Raw genomic sequence first — 19,502 nt, 5'->3', positions numbered from 1 at the left:
AATCCCATCTTGTTTCATTTATTTTTCTCCTACCCCCTTAATCCCCCATGTTATATCTCCACTTCCTCATATCAGGGAGATCATATGACAGTTGTTTTTCTCCGCTTGACTTATTTCGCTAAGCATGATACGCTCTAGTTCCATCCATGTTGTCGCAAATGGCAAGATTTCATTTCTTTTGATGGCTGCATAGTATTCCATTGTGTATATATACCACATCTTCTTGATCCATTCATCTGTTGATGGACATCTAGGTTCTTTCCATAGTTTGGCTATTGTGGACATTGCTGCTATAAACATTCGGGTGCACGTGCCCCTTTGGATCACTACGTTTGTATCTTTAGGGTAAATACCCAGTAGTACAATTGCTGGGTCATAGGATAGTTCTATATACAAACTTTGAGGAATCTCCATGCTGTTTTCCAGAGTGGTTGCACCAACTTGCATTCCCACCAACAGTGTAGGAGGGGTCCCCTTTCTCCTCATCCTCGCCAGCATCTGTCATTTCCTGACTTATTAATTTTAGCCATTCTGACTGGTGTGAGGTGTTATCTCATTGTGGTTTTGATTTGTATTTCCCTGATGCCGAGTGATATGGAGCACTTTTTCATGTGTCTGTTGGCCATCTGGATGTCTTCTTTGCAGAAATGTCTGTTCGTGTCCTCTGCCCATTTCTTGATTGGATTATTTGTTTTTTGGGTGTTGAGTTTGCTAAGTTCTTTATAGATTTTGGACACTAGCCCTTTATCTGATATGTCGTTTGCAAATATCTTCTCCCATTCTGTCAGTTGTCTTTTGGTTTTGTTAACTGTTTCCTTTGCTGTGCAAAAGCTTTTGATCTTGATAAAAGCCCAATAGTTCATTTTTGCCCTTGCTTCCCTTGCCTTTAGCAATGTTCCTAGGAAGACGTTGCTGCGGCTGAGGTCGAAGAGGTGGCTGCCTGTGTTCTCTTCAAGGATTTTGATGGATTCCTTTCTCACATTGAGGTCCTTCATCCATTTTGAGTCTGTTTTCGTGTGTGGTGTAAGGAAATGGTCCAGTTTCATTTTTCTGCATGTGGCTGTCCAATTTTCCCAACACCATTTATTGAAGAGGCTGTCTTTTTTCCATTGGACATTCTTTCCTGCTTTGTCGAAGATTAGTTGACCATAGAGTTGAGGGTCCATTTCCGGGCTTTCTATTCTTTTCCATTGATCTCTGTGTCTGTTTTTATGCCAGTACCATGCTGGCTTGATGATGACAGCTTTGTAATAGAGCTTGAAGTCCAGAATTGTGATGCCACCAACTTTGGCTTTCTTTTTCAATATTCCTTTGGCTATTCGAGGTCTTTTCTGGTTCCATATAAATTTTAGGATTATTTGTTCCATTTCTTTGAAAAAGATGGACGTTACTTTGATAGGAATTGCATTAAATGTGTAGATTGCTTTAGGTAGCATAGACATTTTCGCAATATTTATTCTTCCAATCCAGGAGCATGGAACATTTTTCCATTTCTTTGTGTCTTCCTCAATTTCTTTCATGAGTACTTTATAGTTTTCCGAGTGTAGATTCTGTGCCTCTTTGGTTAGATTTATTCCTAGGTATCTTATGGTTTTGGGTGCAATTGTAAATGGGATTGACTCCTTAATTTCTCTTTCTTCTGTCTTGTTGTTGGTGTAGAGAAATGCAACTGATTTCTGTTGTGCATTGATTTTATATCCTGACACTTTAATGAACTCCTGTACAAGTTCTAGCAGTTTTGGAGTGGAGTCTTTTGGGTTTTCCACATATAGTATCATATCATCTGCAAAGAGTGATAGTTTGACTTCTTCTTTGCCGATTTCGATGCCTTTAATTTCCTTTTGTTGTCTGATTGCTGAGGCTAGGACTTCTAGTACTATGTTGAATAGCAGTGGTGATAATGGACATCCCTGCCATGTTCCTGACCTTAGCGGAAAAGCTGTTTTTCTCCATTGAGAATGATATTTGCGGTGGGTTTTTCCATAGATGGCTTTGATAATATTGAGGTATGTGCCCTCTGTCCCTACACTTTGAAGAGTTTTGATCAGGAAGGGATGCTGTACTTTGTCAAATGCTTTTTCAGCAACTATTGAGAGTATCATATGGTTCTTCTTTCTTTTATTGATGTGTTGTATCACATTGATTGATTTGCGGATGTTGAACCAACCTTGCAGCCCTGGAATAAATCCCACTTGGTCGTGGTGAATAATCCTTTTAATGTACTGTTGAATCCTATTGGCTAGTATTTTGGTGAGAATTTTCGCATCTGTGTTCATCAAGGATATTGGTCTATAGCTCTCTTTTTTGATGGGATCCTTGTCTGGTTTTGGGATCAAGGTGATGCTGGCCTCATAAAATGAGTTTGGAAGTTTTCCTTCCATTTCTATTTTTTTGGAACAGTTTCAGGAGAATAGGAATTAGTTCTTCTTTAAATGTTTGGTAGAATTCCCCTGGGAAGCCGTCTGGACCTGGGCTTTTGTTTGGATATTTTTGATGACTGTTTCAATATCCTTACTGGTTATGGGTCTGTTCAGGCTTTCTATTTCTTCCTGGTTCAGTTGTGGTAGTTTATATGCCTCTAGGAATGCATCCATTTCTTCCAGATTATCAAATTTGTTGGCGTATAGTATGTTCTTACAATTGTCTGTATTTCTTTGGTGTTGGTTATGATTTCTCCTCTTTCATTCATGATTTTATTTATTTGGGTCCTTTCTCTTTTCTTTTTGATAAGTCTGGCCAGGGGTTTATCAATCTTATTAAATCTTTCAAAGAACCAGCTCCTAGTTTCATTGATTTTTTTCTATTGTTTTTTTGTTTTCTATTTCTTTGATTTCTTCTCTGATCTTTATTATTTCTCTTCTCCCTCTGGGTTTAAATTTTCTTTGTTGTTCTTTGTCCAGCTCCTTTAAGTGTAGAGTTAGGTTGTGTATTTGAGACCTTTCTTGTTTCTTGAGAAAGGCTGGTTATCACTATATATTTTCTTCTCAGGACTGCCTTTGTTATGTCCCACAGATTTTGAACCATTTTGTTTTCATTATCATTTGTTTCCATGAATTTTTTTAATTCTCTTTAATTTCTTGATTGACCCATTCATTATTTAGAAGGATGCTGTTTAGTCTCCATGTATTTGGGTTCTTTCCAAATTTCCTCTTGTGATTGAGTTCTAGCTTCAGAGCATTGTGGTCTGAAAATATGCAGGGAATGATCCCAATCTTTTGATACTGGTTGAGACCTGATTTAGGACCCAGGATGTGATCTATTCTGTAGAATGTTCCATGTGCACTAGAAAAGAATGTGTATTCTGTTGCTTTGGAATGGAATGTTCTGAATATATCTGTGATGTCCATCTGGTCCAGTGTGTCATTTAAGGCCTTTATTTCCTTGTTGATCTTTTGCTTGGATGATCTGTCCATTTCAGTGAGGGGAGTGTTAAAGTCTCCTACTATTATTGTATTATTGTTGATGTGTTTCTTTGATTTTGTTATTTATTGGTTTATATAGTTGGCTGCTCCCTTGTTGGGGGCATAGATATTTAAGATTGTTAGATCTTCTTGTTGGACAGATCCTTTGAGTATGATATAGTGTCCTTCCTCATCTCTTATTATAGTCTTTCACTTAAAATCTAATTGATCTGATATAAGGATTGCCACTCCTGCTTTTTTCTGATGTCCATTAGCACGGTAAATTCTTTTCTACCCCCTCACTTTAAATCTGGAGGTGTCTTTGGGTTTAAAATGAGTTTCTTGGAGGCAACATATAGATGGGTTTTGTTTTTTTATCCATTCTAATACCCTGTGTCTTTTGATTGGGGTATTTAGCCCATTTACATTCAGGGTAGCTATTAAGAGATATGAATTTAGTGCCATTGTATTGCCTGTATGGTGACTGTTACTGTATATTGTCTCTGTTCCTTTGTGATCTACTACTTTTAGGGTCTCTTCTGTTTAGAGGACCCCTTTCAGTATTTCCTGTAGAGCTGGTTTGGTGTTTCAGTTTTTGTTTGTCCTGGAAGCTTTTAATCTCTCCTTCTATTTTCAATGATAGCCTACCTGGATATAGTATTCTTGGCTGCATGTTTTTCTTGTTTAGTGCTCTGAATATATCATGCCAACTCTTCCTGGCCTGCCAGGTCTCTGTGGATAAGTCTGCTGCCAATCTAATATTTTTACCATTGTATGTTACAGACTTCTTTTCCCGGGCTGCTTTCAGGATTTTCTCTTTGTCACTAATTCTTGTAAATTTTACTATTAGGTGATGGGGTGTGGACCTATTCTTATTGATTTTGAAGGGGGGGGTCTCTGCACCTCCTGGATTTTGGTGCTTGTTCCCTTTGCCATATTGGGGAAATTCTCTCCCATAATTCTCTCCAGTATACCTTCTGCTCCCCTCTCTCTTTCTTCTTCTGGAATCCCAATTATTCTAATGTTGTTTCGTCTTATGGTGTCACTTATCTCGAATTCTCCCCTCGTGGTCCAGTAGCTGTTTGTCCCTCTTTTGCTCAGCTTCTTTATTTTCTGTCATTTGGTCTTCTATATCACTAATTCTTTCCTCTGCCTCATTTATCCTAGCAGTGAGAGCCTCCATATTTGATTGCACCTCATTAATAGCTTTTTTGATTTCAACTTGGTTAGATTTCAGTTCTTTTATTTCTCCAGAAAGGGCTTTTATATCTCCCGAGAGGGTTTCTCTAATATCTTACATGCCTTTTTTGAGCCTGGCTAGAACCTTGAGATTCGTCATTCTGAACTCTAGCTCTGTCATATTACCAATGTCTGTATGGATTAGGTCCCTAGCCTTTGGGACTGCCTCTTGTTCTTTTTTTTGTGGTGAATTTTTCTGCCTTGTCATTTTGTCCAGATATGAGTATATGAAGGAGCAAGTAAAATACTAAAAGGGTGGTAACAACCCCAGGAAAATATTCTTTAACCAAATCGTGAGGGGGGAGAAAGGGGATAAAAAGAGGTTCAGAAAGATAAAAAGAAAAAGAAAACGAATAAAGAAAAAGGATAAAAAAAAACAATATATATTAGATAAACTAGTTAAAAAATGTTAAAAAAGAATAGGGTAAAAGTTAAAAAAAATTTAGCAGAAGAAGAGAAAAAACATTGAAAAAGAAAAAAAAATTAAATTAACTGCAAGACTAAATAATCATGGGGAGAAAGCCATGAGTTCTGTGCTTTGCTTTCTCCTCCTCTGGAATTCTGCTGCTCTCCTTGGTATTGAAACTGCACTCCTTGTTAGGTGAACTTGGTCCTGGCTGGATTTCTTGTTGATCTTCTGGGGGAGGGACCTGTTGTAGTGATTCTCAAGTGTCTTTGCCCCTAGCGGAATTGCACCACCCTTACCAGGGGTCGGGCTGAGTAATCCGCTTGGGTTTGCTTTTGGGAGCTTTTGTACCCTGAGCACTTTCTGTAGAGTTCTGGAGGATGGGAATGAAAATGGCAGCCTCCCGGTCTCCCGCCCGGAGGAGCCTAGTGCCTGGGGCCCCACTCCTCAATGTGCCCTCAGAGAACCACGCCCAATTACTCCCGTCTCCCTGGCCTCCGGCCACTCTCCGAGCTCACCGAGCCTGCGACCGGTTCAAGGTAACCCTGAGCCGGGATCTCACTCCTCGGCTCTGTCTCTGTAGCCGGCTTCCCCGTTCTAATACCTGTAAGCTCTGCGACCCTCAAGACACCCCCGATCCTTCTGTGACCCTGCGGGACCTGAGGCCACGCTGAGCCTGCGTGTGCTTCAGCCCGGTTTAGCCTCTGGAGCGATGTCCCTCAGCGGAACAGACTTTAAAAGTTCTGATTTTGGGGGCGCCTGGGTGGCTCAGCGGATTAAAACACTGCCTTCGGCTCAGGTCATGATCTCAGTGTCCTGGGATCGAGCCCCACATTGGGCTATCTGCTCAGCAGGGAGCCTGCTTCCCCTTCTCTTTCTGCCTGACTCTCTGCCTACTTGTGATCTTTCTCTCTGTCAAATAAATAAATAAAATCTTTAAAGAAAAAAAAAGTCCTGACTTTGTGCTCTGTTGCTCCGCCGCTTGGCGGGAGTCGGCCCCTCCCCCCGGCGTCTATCTTCCTGTCACTTTGGATTCACTTCTCCGCCAGTCCTACCTTTCAGAAAGTGGTTGATTTTGTTACTTGAATTGCTGTTTTTCTTCTCTTCAATCTCCTGTTGGATTTGTAGGTGTTTGCAATCTTTAGATAAGCTATCTAGCTGATCTCCTGCTAGCTGAAGTAGTCTCAGCCTGCTACTTCTCTGCCATCCTGACTCCTCCCCTCATTTTAAAATTTTTAATTAATTTTTTTAAAAAAGATTTTATTTATTTGAGAGAGAGAAGGAGAGAGCATAAGGAGAGTCTGGGGGAGCGGGAGAAGTAGACTTCCCACTGAGTAGAAAGCCTGATGCAAGACTCGATTCCAGGACCCTGAGATCATGACTTGAGCCGAAGGCAGCCACTTAACTGACTAAGCCACCCAGGTGCCTCAAATTTTATTTTTTTTAAAATGAAGTATATGTGGCACGTATCATCCTATTAGTTTCAGGTGTGTAGATAGTGATTTCAATGTTTATATATGCTACAAAACGATCTCTATGATAAGTCTGGTTACCATCAAATTTATTACAATATGATTGACTATATTCTCTTTGCTGTACATTACATCACCATGACATAATTATTTTATAACTGGAAGTTCGTACATCTTAATGTCCTTCATCTGTTTCCCCCCCCGACTCCATCCCGTGCCCCTCTGTTAATGAACAGTTGGTTACCTCTATCTAGGAGTCTGTTTCTGTTTTGTTTTGTTTGTTCTGTTGTTTTGTTTTAGAATCCACAAACAAGTGAAATCATATGGTATTTATCTTTCTCCATCTGATGTATTTCACTTAGCATAATACCCTCTAGGTCCACCTATGTTGTTATAATAGCAAGATTTCCATTTTTATTGCTGATTAATGGTCCATTATATATGTTTGTATATATATATCTATCACATTTTCTTTATCCATTCAACCATTGATGGGTACTTTGGTTGCTTTCATATCTTACCTATTGTAAATTATGCTGCAGTGAACATAAGAGTGCGTATATACCTTTTTGAATTGGTGTTTGTGTTTTCTTTGGTGAAATACCCAGAAATGGAATCACTGCATCATCTGGTAGCTCTATTTTTCATTTTTTGAGGACCTCCATACTGTTTTCCATAGTAGCTACACTAATTTACCTTCCTACTAACAGCGTATGAGGGTTTCCTTTTCTCCACATCCTTGTCAACACTGTTTTTTGTCTTTTTAATAATCAGTCTGATAGGTGTGAAGTGATATCTTTGTAGTTTTGATTTGCATTTCCCTGATAATTAATGATGTTAAACATCTTTCATGGGCCTGTTGGCCATCTGTGTTTTCTTTGGAGTAATGTGTATTTAAGTCCTCTGTCCATTTCTTAATTGGGTTGTTCATTTGGGGTGTTTTTAGATATTAAATTGTCTAAGTTCTTTATATATTTTGGATATTAACCCCTTATCCAATGTGTGACTTGCAAGTATCTATTCTTATTCAATAGCTTGCCTTCTCATTTTGTTGATGATTTCCTATGTTGTATAAGTTTTTTTTTAATTTGATGTAATCCCATTATTTATTTATTTAATTTTTTTAAAATAATTTTTTTCAGTGTTCCAAGATTCATTGTTTAGGCACCACACCCAGTTCTTGTGCAATAAGTGCCCTCCTTAATACCCACCGCTGGGCTCAGCTATACCCCTGCCCCCTGCCCCTCCCTAGCCCTCAGTTTGTTTCTCAGAGTCCACAGTCTCTCATTGTTCATCTCTTGCTCCAATTTCCCCCAACTCACTTCTCCTCTCCAACTCCCAATATCCTCCGTCAAGTTATTCCTTATGCTCCACAAGTAAGTGAAACCATATGATACTTGACTTTCTCTGCTTGACTTATTTCACTCAGCATAATCTCCAGTCCTATCCACATTGATACAAACATTGGGTATTCATCCTTTCTGATGGAGGTGTAATATTCCATTGTATATATGGACCGTACCTTTATCCACTTGCTTGTTGAAGGGCATCTTGGCTCTTTCCACAGTTTGGTGACTGGCCATTGCTGTTAACATTGGGGTACAGATGACCCTTCTTTTCACTACATCTGTATCTTTGGGGCAAGTACCCACTAGGGCAATTGCAGGGTCATAAGGTAGCTCTGTTTTTATTTATTTATTTTTTGCCCTTCCTTGAAGAGACTGATTGAAAAAATATTATTAAGACTGATGTCAAAGAGCTTACTGCCTGCTTTTATTGTAGGAATTTAATGGTTTCAGGTTATATATTGAAATTTTTAATCCATTTTGAATTTATATTTGTATATGGTGTGAGATAGTGGTGCAGTTTCATTCCAGAATTCCAGAATAATTTTCTCTTAGGTGATGTATTAGTGTTATTTTTGTTATAACAGGTTACCACAAATTTAGTGGCTTAAGCAATACAGATTTACTATCTTACATTTTTGTAAAATGGGTCTCATTGGGCTAAAATCAAGGAATTAGCAGTGCTGTGTTCCTTCTGAAGGCTGTAGTAGACAGTTTCCTTGTCTTTTTCAGATTCTAATGCCTGTGTGCATTCTTTGTCTGGGTTCCCTTTCTCCCGTCTTCAAAGCTAGGAGCATTGGGCTGAGTTCTTGTCATACTACCATCTTTCTGGTTCTCTCTTCTGCTTCATTCATCTTTATTTTTTAATTTAATTTTATTTTTTCAGTGTTCCACGATTCATTGTTTATGCTCCACACCCAGTACTCCAGGTTCAGGTATCCCCCTAGCACCCTCCCTTCCATAACCCTGTTCGTTTCTCAGAGTCCACAGTCTCTCATGGTTCGTCTTCCCCTCTGATTTCCCCCAATTCACTTCTCCTTTCCCTCTCCTAATATCCTCCGTGTTATTCCTTATGCTCCACAAGTAAGTGAAACCATATGATAATTGACTCTCTCTGCCTGACTTACTTCACTCAGCATAATCTCCTTCAGTCCCATCCATGTTGATACAAAAAAGGTATTCATCCTTTCTGATGGAGGCATCATACTCCATTGTATATATGGACCAAATCTTCTTTTAAGGACACTTGTGATTAAATTAAGACTACATGGATAACCCAGGACAAATACCCTATTTTAAGGTCAGCTTATTTGCAAACCTAAATATACTTTGCTACATAACCTAATATATTCACAGGTTCTGGTGATTAAAGAGTATAGACATCTTTGAGAGGAATTATTATTCCCCTAACCACAGACAGTGAGATGTTAGGGTCTAGGAAGAAGTAAAACTAAAAATGATAAATACCTGAGGCAGTATGAATGGTACATTGCTCTCACTGTCAAGTGAGAATGCAAACTTTCTTCTGGAATTCTCTGCTTATTGGGTTAGAGAAAACACCTTTTTCTACCAGGGATTACATGCAGGTGCCAATGCCTGTGTTGCTTTGCTTCAGTAAAGAGACTATATTTGGAACAACGCTTGCTATTGCAGTCATCACCTGGCTAACCTTAAGACAACTCATTGTCCTTAGTGCTTATCATCTGCACAAATCAAACAAAATAGAAAAATAATAGGAATCACTGCTCTTGTATACTTCAGTTCTTTTCAGGTTTGGACTACCTTCTGGATTTAGAAATATTTGGTTTATAAATGTTTTGATGATGGTGTATATGATATTCAGAGATTTTCATTTGGCCCTCTCTACCATAATAATCCTCTTTCTTTGGGTCAGGGAGACAAATTGGGATTCCATAATATATTGATTATATCTGCTTCCACATACTGTTCTATAATTGGGCAAATTATGATAGGATGCATGTGTAGACCCATGAGTAAAATCAGATTTGATCCTAAACTTTGCCTGATGTGAACCACAGCCACATTTTAGGTCCTCTAATAAAGTATTAGCTTAGAGCAAGTGTTTAATATTCCATACAAGGTCTGAGTAATTGGGTTTTGATTTTGCAGATCTAGTCTGAAGATTTTTCTTTCAGTTGGTTATTTCATCCAGCTTACATTTATTGATAAGAGTGAGATATTTGATCTTAGAACTTCTTAATTATATCATACTTTTTTGATATCATGTTTTTGGTAAAGTCTTTTCACTGGAAAAATTTGATTTTTTCTTTATTTTCTGGGTGCCTTTGTGTATATTCTCTTAATTTGGAATGCTTATAGTGCTAACATAAAGGATTAAATTTTTTATTTAGGCAGTAATAGTGATTCCTCACTGTAATTAGAAAGTTTAGTATCTTATTGCTACCCACTTCCTGCTCTCCCCTTTATTATATGACTGTGGTTATTTTAAGTCTTAGTTCTCAGTTCTCCTATATTGTTATGCCATTGAACAATATGTTTCTACTTCTACCACTTGATTTTACTACTTTTACCACTTGATTTCTACCGCTTTATTCACAATTATTTTTGGGCCACAATGCTGTAAATTTAAGGAAATCAATATGCACCTATGGTTTTCCTCTTCTTCTATACTGCCTGACATTATTGTATATGTTACTATATTTATATCATTTGCACTCTATTAAATAACTATAATTCTCAAGGTTATTTTAGCCTTATTTTATATTTAAGTTTATTTAATACCTGCTGCTAACCTTTTACTTTAAGTATACTGACATCTTCATTGAAAGAATTTTTATGCCTTTTGTGACAGAGACTTTGAGCTATTTCCTTTACGTTTTTGCTTGTGAATACATCTCCTTTCTCTCTATGTTCAAATGAAAGTATTACTGGGTATGAAGTTTGAGGTTTTTCACACTTTACTTTCTTAAAGATTTTCAAAAGAACTTGTTCTTCAAATGTGTAAAAGTGTATGGGAATAGCCCTATGCTTAAAACTCTGAGACCACAGTATATATAATCAGTCTTCCAGGTATCATCTTTCATTGAAGTTTCTACATATGCATAGAACAATATGGGAATAGCCATATGCTTCTCATTGAAACTATACTATATATAAACAATTGTTCAAGTAACATCTTTTTCAATGATATATATGTGTTTGTAAATGTATGTGTAAAAAACATGTGGGAGTAGACCTATTCTTTTTTTTTTTAAATTTATTTATTTATTTTCAGCATGACAGTATTCATTATTTTTTCACCACACCCAGTGCTCCATGCAATCCATACCCTCTATAATACCCACCACCTGGTACCCTGGTACCCTATTCTTAACTGAATATAACTACATGAAGTATAATGTGCGTTTCATGTAAAACTTTCTTTCATTATAATAAAAGTGTTTATAAACATATGATAGCATATAATAAGAACCCTGTGTTTGTAAATGGATGCGTAGAAGCATAAGGGAAGATCCTTGGGTTTCACTCACTGAAACTACACTGTGTATAAACTATCAAGTAAAATCTTCTTTAATTAATATAAACCCTGTAACACCCAAACTCCCTAACCCTAACCCTAACCTTAGCCCCAAATCCCAACCTCTTAACCCCCAAACCTTAACTCCTAAACCTAAACCCTAACCCTAATCCCCAACCCTTAAACCTAACCCTAAACTGAACTCTCTGGAGAGTTCTCTAAACAGCAGGATACCAGGCACATATACCCTCACCCCTGACCCTAAACTTAACCCTAAACCTGACATTGGCCATAAACCCTAACCCTAACCCAGAATCTGAGAAGAAAAAAAAAAAAAAAAAAGAAAAGAAAAGAAGTGGCGTATGGACAATGAAATGTTATTCAGCCATAAAAAAAGAGAACAAAATCTTGACATTAGCAATGATGGATATGGAGCTGCAGAGTAGCATGCTAACTGAAATAAGACAAGGAAAGATGAGTACCGTATGATTTCACTCATATGTGGAATTTAAGAAACGAAACAAATAAGCAAGGGTGGAGGGAGAGGCAAACCAAGAAACGGATCCTTAATTATAGAGAAAAAACTAATGGTTACCAGAGGGAGGTGAGTGGGGGCATGGGTTAAATAGGTGATGGGAATTAAGGAGTGAACTTGTGATGAGCATTGGGTGTTGTATGGAAATGTTGAATCACTATATGGTACATCTGAAACTAATATTAACATGTATTGTAACCAATTGGAATTTAAATAAAAACTTAAAAAAATACATTGTTCTTCATTTATAGTGTTGAATAATGTAAAAATTATCAGGCTAGTCTGCTTTCTCCCTAATGCTCAGTATGATTTTCTTTTTCTTCCTGTTTGCTCACAAGCCTATAGGATTTTTTCTTTCTCTTAGACACCTAATAACTTTCGTAGACTTTCTGTTTTAATTATTACTGTTATTCCTGAATTCAGGGTACTTTCCAGTCTATGGTTTCTAATCTTTTATTTCAGCAAAGTTTTCTTGAAGTTTATCTTTGACTGTTTTTTGGTCTGTTTTCCTCAGGAGTAACAAATTTTGTGTAATTTTAATACTATGCCCCTGTCTCCACCCTTTGTCCTTTCTTTGGTCTTTCATAACTCTCTTGTCTGTTTTTTAATTGTTTTCAAGATTTTTTTTAGGAGTACACAGTGATTACTCATATGTGCACAAGTGAATTCTACAAAAGAACCTGAACAAATATTTAGTCAGGTATAAAACACAATTATTAACTCTCTTTTTCCTTTCTTCAGGTTCTCAAAATTCATTTCTACAAATTGTAGTTCCAGAGAAAATCCAAGCAAATACAAGTCATAATTCAGAAGCAGAAAATGTAAGAGATATTTTTCACATTAATATTATCTGAAATGTTTATTTCTATTAATAGCAATTAAATATATCATCCCCATTATAGAATGAATATAAGTATGCAATATTACTACTGATATGGAATTTAAAGTTTTGATAGTAAAAGTAAATATAAAGATCAAAATGTGTTTTATCTAACATTTGTCACTGCTTTATGGTAAAAGTTTTAAATGTCCAAATAAATAAAAATGAGCACCTGGGTGGCTCAGTCGTTAAGATCTGCCTTTGGTTCAGGTCATGATCCCAGGCTCCTGGGATTCAGTCCTGTGTCCTGCTCCTTGCTCAGTAAGGAGTCTGCTTCTCTGTCTCCCTCTGTGTGTTCTCTCTCTCTCTCTCTCTCTCTCTCTCTCAGTCTTGCTCAAGTAAGTAGAAGACTTAGGGTCTTACATGAGGAATATCTAGATGATTGACTGAAGGGAATAATTTCTCCAAAGTGATTAAGGAGAATCTCTTTAATATTTTTTAAAAATTTCAAATACAGTTGACATACAATGTTACATTAGTTTCAGGTGTACAACATAATGATTCAACACCTCTATACCTATGCTGTGCTCACCACAAGTGTAACTACCATCTGTCACCATACGACACTATTATAATATCATTGACCATATTTCCTTGCTGTACCTTTTATTTTCATGACTTATGCCATATAAATGAAAGCCTGTATCTTCCACTCCCCTTCAGGCATTTTGCCCATCCCTTAAACCCCTTTCCCTCTGGCAACCATCCATTTGTTCTTTGTATTTACAGGTCCAGATCTGCTTTTTGTTTTTTTAACTTGTTTTGTTTTTTTAGAATCCTCATATGAGTAAAATCATATGTCTTTCTCAGTCTGACTTATTTCACTTAGCATAACACTCTCAGGATCCACGCATGTTATTACAAATGACAAGATTTCATTCTTATTTACTGTTATGTGATCGTGTGTGTGTGTGTGTGTATGTACCACTTTTTCTTTACCGATTCATTTATCAGTGGACACTTAGATTGTTTCCATATCCCAACTACTGTAAATAGTGCTGCCATACATATATGGGGTACATATATCTTTTTGAATTCATGTTTTCAGTATGTTTGTTTATTATTTATTTCCAGTATAATTAACAGTATTATATTAGTTTCAAGTGTACAATATGGTGATTCTCATTGCTCATCATCATAAGTGTACTCTTAACCCCTTCCCTGTTTCACCTATCCTCACATCTATCTTCCCTCTGGAAATCACTGGTTTCTTCTCTATATTTAAGGGTCTGCTTTTTGTTTATCTTTTTTTCTTCGTTTTGTTCCTTTAATTCCACTATGAATGAAATCATATGGTATTTCTCTTTCTCTGACTGACATATTTCACTTAGCATCATACTTTCCAGATCCATTCATATTGTTGCAAATGGCAAGATACCATTATTTTTTATGGTTTAGTAATATTCTACTGTGTAGATGTACCACATCATCTTTATCTGTTCATCTATCTATGGACATTTGGGTTCCTTCCACATCTTGGCTGTTAAAAAAATAATGTGACAGTAAACATAAGGGCATACATATCTTTTCAAATTAGTGTTTTATATTCTTTAGGCAAATACCCAATAGTGGAATTACTGGATCATATGGTTATTCTTTTCTTAATTTTTTGAGGAACCTCCATATTCTTTTCCATAGTGGCTATACAAGTTTGAATTCCCACCAAAAGTGCACTAGTTTCTTTTTTCTACCTACTTGCCAACACTTGTTGTTTCTTGTGTTTTTATTTTAGGCATTCTGACTGGTCTGAGGTGATATCTCATTATAGCTTTGATTTGCATTTTCTTGATAATAAGTGATGTTGAGGATCTTTTCATATAACGGTTGTCCATCTGTATGTCTTCTTTGGAGAAGTGTCTGTTCATGTCTAGTGCCCATTTTTAAATTGTATTATTTGAGGGTTTTTTGGTGTTAAGTTGTTAATATACATTTTAGATATTTGGTGTTAATATACATTTTGGATATTAACCTCTTATCAGATATACCATTTGCAAATACTTCCTCCCATTTGGTGAATTGTCTTTTAGTTTTTTTGATTTTTTTCTTTGGTGGTTAAGCTTTTTATTTTGTTATGGTCCCAATAGTTCAATTTTGCTTTTGTTTCCTTTGCCAGAAGAGACTTATCTAGAAAAATGTCTCTATAGTTGATGTGAAAAATTAGTGCCTATGTTTTCTTCTAGAAATTTTATATTTTTGGGTTTTTATATTTTGGGCTTTTATGCATTTTGAGTCTATTTTTGTGTATGGTATAACATAGGGGTCCAGTCTCATTCTGTTGCATGTGGCTGTCCAGTTTTTTGCACACATCGAGAGACTATCTTTTTTTGCATGGCATATTATTTCCTGCTTTGTCAAAGATGAATTGACCCTGTAGTTATGGGTTTATTTCTAGGCTCTCTATTCTGTTCTGTTTATCTATGTGTCTGTATTTTTGTCAGTACCATGCTGTTTTGATTACTACAGGTTTGTAGTTTAATTTGAAATCTGGGGTTGTGATGCCTGCAGCTTTACTTTTCAAGATTGCTTTGGTTATTCAAGAGTCTTCTGTGGTTCCATACAAATTTCAGGATTATTTGCTCTCATTCTATTAAAAATAATGGATTAAATTGCATTGCATTAAATCTGTAGGTTGCTTTTGGATAGTAGACATTTTAACAATATTAATTCTCCCAGTCTATGTGCATGGAACATTGTTTCAATAGTGTGTGTTATCTTCAGTTTTTTTTTCATCAGTGTGTTAGAGTTTTGAGAGTACAGTCTTTAATCTCCTTGGTTAAGTTTATTCCTAGATATTTTATTATTTTTTGTGTAATTGTAAATAGGATTGTTTTCTTTTTTCTTTTTTTTTTTTTGTTATTAATACATACTGTATTATTTGTTTCAGGGGTACAGGTCTGTGATTCATCAGTCTTACACAATTCACAGCACTCACCATAACACATACCCTTCCAAGTGTCCATCACCCAGCCACCCCTACCCTCCCTCCCCACCTCCCAGCAACCCTCAGTTTGTTTCCTGAGGTTAAGTCTCTTATGGTTTGTCTCCCTCTCTGGTTTCATCTTGTTTCATTTTTCCCTCCCTTCCCTATGATCTTCTGTCCTTTTTCTCAAATTCCTCATATCAGTGAGATCATATGATAATTGTCTTTCTCTGATTGACTTATTTTGCTTAGCATAATACCCTCTAGTTCCATCCATGTTGTTGCAAATGGTAAGATTTTGGTTTTTTTATGACTGCATAGTATTCCAGTGTGTGTGTGTGTGTGTGTGTGTGTGTGTGTGTGTGTAACTCACATCTTCTTTATCCATTCATCTGTTGATGGACATTGGGGTGCACATGCCCCTTTGGAATACTACATTTGTATCTTTAGGGTAAATACCCAATAGTGCAATTGCTGGGTCGTAGGGTAGCTCTATTTTCAGTTTTTTGAGGAACCTACACACTGTTTTCCAGAGTGGTTGCAGCAGCTTGCATTCCCACCAACAGTGTAGGAGGGTTCCCCTCTCTCCGCATCCTCGCTAGCTTCTGTCATTTCTTGACTTGTTAATTTTAGCCATTCTGACTGGTGTGAGGTGGTATCTCACTGTGCTTTTGATTTGTGATTTCCTGATGCCGAATGATGTGGAGCACTTTTTCTTGTGTCTGTTGGCCATCTTCTCTTCTTTGCAGACATGTCTGTTCATGTCCTCTGCCCCTTTCTTGATTGGATTATTTTTTCTTTCTTTTTTTTTTTTTAAAGATTTTATTTATTTATTTGACAGAGAGAGATCACAAGCAGGCAGAGAGGCAGGCAGAGAGAGAGGAAGGGAAGCAGGCCCCCTGCTGAGCAGAGAGCCCCATGCAGGACTTGATCCCAGGACCCCGAGGTCATGACCTGAGCTGAAGGCAGTGGCTTAACCCACTGAGCCACCCAGGCGCCCCTGGATTATTTTTTCTTTGGTGTTGAGTTCGATAAGTTATTTATAGATTTTGGATACTAGCCCTTTATCTGATCTGTCATTTGCAAATATCTTCTCTTATTCTGTCGAATAGTCTCTTGGTTTTGTTGACTGTTTTCTCTGCTGTGCAAAACCTTTTGATCTTGATGAAGTCCCAATAGCTCATTTTTGCCCTTGCTTCCCTAGCCTTTGGTGATATTTCTAGGAAGAAGTTGCTGCAGCTGAGGTTGAAGAGGTTGCTGCCTGTGTTCTCCTCAAGGATTTTGATGGATTCCTTTCTCACATTGAGGTCTTTTATCCATTTGGAGTCTATTTTTGTGTGTGGTGTAAGGAAACGGTCCAATTTCATTTTTCTGCATGTGGCTGTCCAGTTTTCCCAACACCATTTGTTGAAGAGACTCTTTTTCCCATTGAGGATTCTTTGCTGCTTTGTCAAAGATTAATTGACCATAGAGTTGAGGGTCCATTTCTGGGCTCTCTATATTCTGTTCCATTGATCTATGTGTCTGTTTTTGTGCCAGTACCATAATGTCTTGATGATGACAGCTTTGTAATAGAGCTTGAAGTCTGGAATTGTGGTGCTGCCAACTTTGGTTTTCTTTTTCAATATTTCTCTGGCTATTTGGGGTCTTTTCTGGTTCTGTATAAATTTTAGGATCATTTGTTCCATTTCTTTGAAGAAAGTTGATGGTCTTTTGATATGGATTGCATTCAATGTATAGATTTCTCTAGGCAGCTTAGACATTTTTACAATATTTTTTCTTCCAATTTATGAGCATGGAATGTTTTTCCATTTCTTTGTCTCCCTCAATTTCTTTCATGAGTACTCTATAGTTTTCTTAGTACTGATCCTTTGCCTCTTTGATTAGGTTTATTCTTCTGTATCTTATGGTTTTGGGTGCAATTGTAAATGGATCAACTCCTTAATTTCTCTTTCTTTGTCTTGCTGTTGGTGTATAGAAATGCAACTGATTTCTGTGCATTGATTTTATATCCTGACACTTTACTGAATTCCTGTAGGAGTTTCAGCAGTTTTGAAGTAGAGTCTTTGGGTTTTCCACATAAAGTATCATATCATTCGCAAATAGTGATAGTTTGACTTCTTCTTTGCCAGTTTGGATGCTTTTATTTTTTGTTGTCTCATTGCTGAGGCCAGGATCTCTAGTACTATGTTGAATAGCAGTGGTGATAGCAATCAGCCCTGCCATGTTCTTGACCTTAAGGGAAAAACTCTGTTTTCCCCATCCGAATAAAATTCACCTTGGGTTTTTCATAGATGGCTTTGATGATATTGAGGTATGTACACTCTGTCCCTATACTGTGAAGAGTTTTGATCAAGAAGGTATGCTGTATTTTGTCAAATGCTTTTTCAGCATCTATTGAGAGTATCATATGGTTCTTGTTCTTTCTTTTATTAATGTATTGTATCACATTGATTGATTTGTAGCTGTTGAACCAACCTTGGAGCCCAGGAATAAATTCCACTTGGTCGTGGTGAATAATCCTTTTAATGTACTGTTGGATCCTATTGGCTAGTATTTTGGTGAGAATTTTTGCATCTATGTTCATCAGGAATATTGGTCTGTAATTCTCCTTTTTGATGGAGCCTTTGTTTGGTTTTGGGATGAAGGTGATGCTAGCCTCATAAAATGAATTTGGAAGTTTTCCTTCCATTTCTATTTTTTTTTGGAACAGTTTCAGGAGAATAGGTATTAATTATTCTTTAAATGTTTGGTAGAATTCCCCTGGGAAATTGTCTGGCCCTGAACTTTTATTTGGAGATTTTTGATGAGTGCTTCCATCTTTTTACTGGCTATGGGTCTGTTCAGGTTTTCTGTCTCTTCCTGGTTCAGTTTTGGTAGTTTATACATTTCTAGGAATGTATCCATTTATTCCAGATTGTCAAATTTGCTGGTGTGTAGTTGCTCATAAAATGTCCTTATAGTTGTATTTCTTTGATGCTGGTTGTGATCTTTTCTCTTTCATTCATGATTTTATTTAATTGGCTCCTTTCTCTTTTCTTTTTGATAAATATGACCAGGGGTTTATCAGTCTTAACTCTTTCAAAGAACCAGCTTCTCGTTTTGGGTCTTTTGATTTCTATTTCATTGATTTCTGTTCTGACCTTTATTATTTCTTTTATTCTGCTGGGTTTAAACCTTGAGTGATAGCTGCAGCCATCACCTGCCCTTGAATAACACTGTCGTTGATATCCCTCCAAACTTTAATATATGTACTCAAGTCTTTGCTTTTCCAAGGTCTGATGGCTTCTTTACACCATTTATTAGCCTGCTCATAAACCAGCTGTTTCATCAATGGGATGGCTGTCTCTACCTCCCAAATATTCGACCAGCTGTTTGCATCAGCCTCGCTACAAAATCAGCATATGCTTCATTTGGTCCTTGTATTACCTTAGACAGCTGACCCTGTAAATCCCTACTGCCTTGAATTGTCTTCCCATGCTTTAGTGGCCGCTGCGGCTATTTGCAGATACATCGCAGGGTTGTATTGTATTTGGGCCTGCTTTCCCATATACGGTCCTATTCCCATTAACATTTCTAGGTCCCACTGAGGATTTCCAGCTGCTGCATTATGGCAGGCAGTGTCCTCCAAAGAACTAAGGGCTTGGGGGAAGAATCCATACGGGCTGAATGTCTTTCAGCTGCTGCTTGACCGTTTTTATCCTAGCAGTTTTCGTTTTTAATGGCGTGCATTGGCCTTTAGAAGGTCCTTTAGGGAACCCTCTAACCTCGACTTTGACAGTCCAGATCCCATAATTAGAATCC

At 37.2% G+C, this 19,502-nt stretch overlaps 1 protein-coding gene across 2 annotated transcripts in view; it reads left to right on the top strand.

Annotated features, from left to right (window-relative positions):
• ADAM32 (ADAM metallopeptidase domain 32) overlaps positions 1–19,502 on the top strand; it is a 183,945-nt gene that overhangs the window by 9,174 nt on the left and 155,269 nt on the right. For both annotated transcript variants that reach the window (XM_059156119.1, XM_059156118.1), the window contains one exon: positions 12,640–12,719. In XM_059156119.1, coding sequence (XP_059012102.1) covers positions 12,640–12,719 — 80 coding nt within the window. The remainder of the gene's footprint in view (positions 1–12,639; positions 12,720–19,502) is intronic.

This window comes from Mustela lutreola, chromosome 18, assembly GCF_030435805.1.
Source record: "Mustela lutreola isolate mMusLut2 chromosome 18, mMusLut2.pri, whole genome shotgun sequence".
NCBI classification, from domain to species: Eukaryota; Metazoa; Chordata; class Mammalia; order Carnivora; family Mustelidae; genus Mustela; species Mustela lutreola.
This window is presented reverse-complemented; position numbering and strand designations above follow the sequence as displayed.